Raw genomic sequence first — 6,644 nt, forward strand, 5'->3', positions numbered from 1 at the left:
GCAATGAGTATTACTAGTATCGATTTAAACACTATGGGGACAGAGAGTTCTTGACCAATCGGGACCACCCTTCTCATAGGCATTGGCAACCTGAGCCAAGCCCCCACTTTCCACCCCCACACTCACACTTCCTTGTGTGTCCTAATTACTACCACAATAATTGATCAACTTGATTAGATTCCGAATCACATTCTTCGTTAAAACAGCCCTTCAACCAGAATTGCAAAACGGCACCAAGACAGTATTCTAGTAAAAATTTTACTCAAACTTATTCATTAAAATTCCAATGTTCTGGAGGTACAACATCCACCCTCCGGAGAGAGTTTACTCCTCCCGTTGTCGCCTAGCTGCCCATACAACTAGGTATGTCCACCGCATAGAAAGCACGACATGGACACTCCCACCGCATAGAAAGCAAAACGTGGGTTCCCATCGCATAGAAAGCAAGTCGTGGATATCCACCGCATAAAAAGCAAGTTGTGGATTCAAGAGCCCTTAACGAGGAACTCTGCCCCCTGTGATCAGTAGGGGGGTCAGGGCTGATTCAACATTGGAAATAGAATGAACATGTCGAGCTAAATTTTCCCTAGCAGACATTCTTTCCTATTGCAAACAGCATACCCATCAATCATTTCTTTCCTACTTTAGGCTTTAATGTACAAATGAATTCAATGTCGAGGTTTCTGTCGGATTTCTCCAACTTGTTTGGGGATATGATCATTCCTAACTAAACGTGTGCAATGTTAAATTAAACAACTTGAATGAAGATATGACCTACCTCTTCCATTTCTTCGTCAATGACCCGTGAGATGGCCGGTGTTTGTTCGTCCACCATGGGAGCTTTTCCCTTAATTTCCGTTCACATTGCTCGTTCCCGCCTCGCGGTCGTGGGCACCACAGAAGCGAGTTCTCTTAACCGGGGCCATTTTACTCACTACTTTAAATGATAAACTTGAAAAAGAGCTAAAGTCCGAGAGCATCATAACAAACCAATTGGCAGATTAGAATCATTAAAGAATCCTCCTTATGCAAGAGATTAGATTTTTCCTTCAAGACCTAGCAATTTTATAGGTAGTTCTTTACTTGCCCTATGGGAACTGGCTCTAAAGTTAATCACTTGGCTTAGATGATTAAGAAATTCAGAATTTTACTAATTGATTTACAAGAGAGATGAAGTAAGCAAGCTCAATCACTTTCCTAGTGCAATTTGAAGATGCAGAATTACCGCAGGCATGTGTGATAGAAAATTCTCTTCTTAATGGCCTAATGTCGGTTTAATTTTAACCTTAATCACATCTTAATGTGGGGGAAGATTGAGTCTAATTTAACTACAATACCATTGAATGATAAAAGAATGAATTCTGTCAAATCTACATTACTACCGGCTGACAATTTATTAACTATGTTGTCTAGAGAGAGAGAATCAATCCTAATCATGTATTAATCATTGATTAAGAATGATGAATGGCTGTATAATTTAGCTAATTAAAGGATGATTATGTAATGGAGTATAGCTATGTAAACTTAGAGAGCAGCTATTGGGAATTATAGCTAAAAGTAGGCATAGTAGACGAAGAATATGGGAGAATAATGATGAGAATTAAGAAGAACCGGAATTAAACCATAATTACCGTGATTAGGGGATGAGAATCCTCTGATTTTTCTGATCCAATGAATCCTCAAGATTGGAATTTCGGCAGCACCTCCCTCCTTGCTTCTCCTTCAAAAACTGTGTGTGTACCGGCAGCACCTCCCCAAGGTGTGTGTAGGTGTGTGTGTGTGTGTACTGGGTGTGTGTGTGAGCATGTGTGTGTGTGTGAGTGAGAGAACACCTTTAAATAGGCCTCCTCAAGCTGAAAATCGATCTGGGTTGCTATTTGCATCTGGGAGCTACTTCAATTAAGCATGGCAAGTCCAGTTGCCTACCCACCAAGTGTCCAGTTGGCTTGGTTAACTGGCTCTCACACTTAGTTGCAAGCTTGGAAACTCTCCCAAGACTCCCACAAGGCAAAAGGGCGCCCCTTAGCTGTTAAAGCTGACCTGGAGTGGGTTGGAACCTGCTCCCACACAGCCTCGGGCCCCCGGTGCCTCCCCGGACAATTTTGGGAAAAATTGATTTTAGGCTAAAACGGGTCATACGAGTCAGAATTTGATGCCGAAAATTGCTATACCAAGACCTAACTAAGGCGTACTGGCCCGAGTACCTGCCATATTTAGCAACCCCCGAGGTCCGAAAATGCATTTTTTTCAAATTCGGAGTACGGGTGCAGTTTTTCGAGACGATCAAAACTGAACGGGTTGGGTGACCAAAAACTTACTATTTTTGGAATTTTTTTACAAAAATTATTTTAATTCACATTTATAAGCTTTAAAACATTCTAAAAATCATGGCACTGAGATAGAATTCGAAAAACTGCTAAAAATAGTAAATTTTTTCATTATGTGCATTTCATGGTACAAGGGTGCTCTTTTTGATCGGGGTCGGAGACCTTACATTTCCTTTCCCAAAAACTTGAGGCTCTGATACCACTAAGAGCCCCAGGGGACTTACATGAGAGATCCACCTCCCTACCACCCTATATATAGGCTCTTTGGCTCTTAGCCCTTGAGATGAACTCTCTTCTCTTTACCAAGCTTTGAAGCGAGACCCTGAAATATCTCTAGGGAAAATGTGAGCATGATGAGGCGTACTCCAAGTGTGGTTCCATGTTCAAATGAGGGATCCTAATTCTCCTACCACCCTATATATAGGTTCTTTGGCTCTTAGCCCTAGCCCAATTAAGGATCCCCAATCCACATTTGAGTAGTCTAGGCCCTTGGCTTAGGTCTGTGGCCCCCTAGGTTGGCCCTTGGCCTTACACATAACTTTGTGGAAAAGACAGTTAGGTTGGTCCAAAGAACTCTCTAAACTCCTTAGTATGGGCCTCACCTAGAGATTTGTTGTTTTCAGTGACATGTGGCAATGCATCTACTTTGGAAGCCCACCATCACAAAATAGTGACGAACTTTATATATTGTTACTAATGTTTTCCATAATTAGGATCTTTCTTTGAGCTTCAAGCTCAAGTAAGGTTTTTTTAAAAATGAGAAGCCTACCAAGAGCATTGGATTTTTCTTTCTAAAACCTTGAATGGACACTTTTCAATTTTGTTAGGTTACAGTGTCCTAGTGTTAGAGGCTATATAAGATGATGAGAGAGTGTGTGACACCCCCTCGATAAGGCCTCTCTCAAACACTCAATCAAAAGTAGGAAAAAACGTTGAGTTTGCCTTGTGGCCCCTATTCAACAAACTGTATCAAATGCTCCACAATTGCTCATGACAACCTTAATTCAATGGTTTATAATTGCTCCTGAGAGTTTGAGGAGTCTATTGAAACCTTCTATATGCCAAAATTAAGAAAAATGTCGATTAGCAGGTAGCCGTAAGAGGGTGTAAATATCGACACCAGCACAAGACAATCAACTAATGTCCAAGCCTTGAAATATGAAGGGAGCTGTAGATGGGGACAAATTATGTAGGTCTTGTTAGGTGTGATGCTTCAAATAATAGGCTAGTCTCATGAAATGAAGCTCATTTGTCAAGCAACTAGCCAAGTTAACCAAGTGCTTGTAGGATGGGTTCGTAGGTTAATTATATGGGCTCAAAAACAATATTATACAGGATCCAAACCTTTGTAAGGAGGATTAGCAGAATAAAAAGAATAAAGGAAGCTAGGTAGGGGTGATGGGAACTCACAAAAAGGTTGAAGTACAAGAGCTGGCTATGGTGATTGAGAAAAAGGGCCCAAAAAAAGGCCCATAATCTGTGAGTATCTTGTATAGAGTAATGCCTAAGGGGAAGATGAAGATAGAGAAGGTGGTGGGGATGGTGCCCATGAAGAGCTGAATTTGCTTGGAAGGTAATTGCTGATTGGGTTTGGCCCCGACGGCACTTCATGCATCATGCGAAAGTCCCGCCACCTTCTTGATCTCCCTTCACAATACGTTCCCTTCTTGCACAGTACTTGATATGCCTTCTCCAAATCAAACCCTAGCCTTCTGTGCATCCTCCATGGGCCGTGTAGCACCTATGATCACATAATCAACAGAAAATGAAATAAATACTAGGGCTCATGATTTGAGAAAAAATAATTCAGCCTTCAGTGACACTTTTTAACCTAATATTAGGGATTGCTTTTAGCTTCCCATATATACACAAGAAGATTTAAAAAATTTCTCATGTAGGAAAACAGTCTTTTTCAGTGTTTTTCATGCAATGCATAACATCAAGTGCTTCTGCTTGAGAGGCACCACATACCTAGCTAGGTACGATTGGGAGCAGGGACCGTCGGGCCTCTTTTTAAGTGTTTTTCATGCAATGCATAACATCAAGTGCTTCTGCTTTAGAGGCACCACATACCTAGCTAGGTACTATTGGGAGCAGGGGACCACCGCCGGTCCTTTGCTCCCAATCGTACCTAGCTAGGTATGAGGTGCCTCCCTCACAGAAGCTCATGATGTTGAGGTGAGTCAATGTGAGAATTAGTGCAAATTTTCCCAAAACTTCTTGTGATATACTGGCTTATCATGTGGGTCTTTTAATAATAATTAATAAAAAAGATGGAGCTGAGTAACCACCTGGGGGCTCGTCTGTTTATGGAGTCCTGATGGGGTGGTTGACAGGCCGTTCTCTACTGCTTTCTCATGCAGATGATGTTGGCTCGGCAGTAACTCTTGTGCCGTTAACGTTGATGGCGTACTTCTGTGCTCTGCAACGAGAAAATAAAATCAGAATTGAGGAAGATATTGTAATTATCTGAAAGGCTTCTCTGAGGTCCTCTCTCTCTCTCTCTCTCTCTCTCTCTCTCAAATTCATTCGTTCATTCATTCACGGCGCGTGCTGGTGTGAGTGTGTGGAGGTGTTTCAAGTTTGTGGGAGCCTGACTGGGCGAAGTACACGCACGCACGAGAGAGAGAGAGAGAGAGAGAGAGAGAGAGAGAGAGAGAGAGAGAGAGATACCCGAATGTGGAGCTGCAGGTGCAGGGAAAGCTGCAACTTGAGCCATATTGACGGACGAGGCGCTAGTCGAGGAAGCACAGAAACAAATGAGAGCAAGCACCGGAAGGAAATTGAAGAAGAGCAAAGTAGCAGAGCAGGAGGACGTCGTAAATTTAGGCCGGCCAGGAATGATCAGAAGTGCAGGCGGATCAGCAGCTGGGGAACGTAGAGGTGGGCGCAACATCAGCAGGCACATGCTGCAGCAGCTGCGGGCGTAGGCTCTATTGTAGGCTCAGAAGCCTCAACTCCGCCTGTTCTTAATTTTGTGCAGGAGAAAAATTCCCTGCACCAGCAGCTACTCTTTCCGATATTTTGCCTACAATAGCTAGCTACGGGAGCGCAAATGCAGCTCATCTGCATCTGCAGGCTGCTCAAACAGGCAGCAGCTGTCACTGATTGCGGCCTGAAAGCTAGGCGACACTGCCAACTGCTGTGCTGTAGATCAGCGGCATCACTCCCCCTATTCCTCTCTGTTGAAACTCAGGCCCAGCCCTGTTCTGTTTGCAAACAGACTCTCTCTCTCTCTCTCTCTCTCTCTCTCTCTCTCTCTGATGTTGCAATTTGCTATCCGGACCTCTGAGATCAGTCGACAATCGCGTGAGCCACAGTGCACACCTGCGCTAACATAGAGAAGAGTGCGTGCTGCGCCTTGCTCCGCATAAACAAACAAATGCGGCCTACCCTATTCTCTGATCCCCTTCTTATACTAGCGTCCTATATACATGCATCTCCCGCAAGTACACCTCTGATCTCCTCTCTCTCTCTCTCTCTCTCTCTCTCTCTCTGAGTCCCTCTCATGTGGGGTCGACGCGGAAGTATTACGTGCATGTGTGTGTATAATCAGGGAAAAGTGCGTCTGGACGTAGTGAGAGACAGAGAAAGAGGGGCTTTGGGAATTTGAGACAAGCCCAAGTTCCAATCGGAGATCAGAATCATCAGATGAAACGAGTTGTAGAGAGAGAGAGAGACAGAGGGGCTAATGCTGATGCATAACGTGTAGATTCGGAGAAGCTGGTAACACTTGAGGAACCTAGTAGAGAGAGAGAGAGAGAGAGAGATGAGGGGAGTTAAAAGTCGGGATGTACAAGGGGTGTGTGTGTGTGTGTGTGTGTGAGAGAGAGAGAGAGAGAGAGAGAGAGAGTGGGGTGGCAGTTACCTAGGGCAGGAAGGAAGCTATCCGAAGCTTGCACATGCCATGCACACGCAATTCCACATACGTAACCTCAACACTCTTCCCCAGGGCCCATACTATGGAAACTCTCCAGACTACCATCGCCCCCCCCCCCCCCCCCCCCCCCCCCCCTCCCCAACACACACACACACACCATTGAACCTTCCTTTCTCACACCAACCCAAAAAAACTTTCGAATTTGAAGCCCCCATACCTTAATCCAACGCAATTTCAATTTTCCCTTTCACTAATTTCCAAGCACAACATTAACTTTTCCATAGTACTTTATTTCTTCTCCCAAGCAAAAACAATGCCTTTCCTCTGTACTTCAATTATTTGTGTGTCTGCCTCCTGCTCAACTTTCCCCAGACAAGCTCAATCTTTGTGGGTGTAAGAGGAAGGTGGCTTGCCATCTAACTTTTACACGAAATTTC

General features: G+C 44.0%; 1 protein-coding gene across 1 annotated transcript; it reads right to left on the minus strand.

The window, feature by feature from the left end:
- Window positions 1-3,376: 3,376 nt before the first annotated feature.
- On the minus strand, window positions 3,377-5,748 carry CLE44 (CLAVATA3/ESR-RELATED 44). Its single transcript, XM_086511781.1, has 3 exons — window positions 5,001-5,748; window positions 4,619-4,749; window positions 3,377-4,068 (listed from the first exon to the last, which is right to left on the minus strand). The coding sequence occupies exons 1-3, from the start codon at window positions 5,233-5,235 to the stop codon at window positions 3,832-3,834; spliced, it is 603 nt and encodes a 200-aa protein (XP_086367907.1). The 5' UTR covers window positions 5,236-5,748; the 3' UTR covers window positions 3,377-3,831.
- Window positions 5,749-6,644: the final 896 nt, after the last annotated feature.

The sequence above is a fragment of the Adiantum capillus-veneris genome, chromosome 1 (assembly GCF_014529385.1).
Source record: "Adiantum capillus-veneris isolate H3 chromosome 1, ASM1452938v2, whole genome shotgun sequence".
NCBI lineage: Eukaryota > Viridiplantae > Streptophyta > Polypodiopsida > Polypodiales > Pteridaceae > Adiantum > Adiantum capillus-veneris.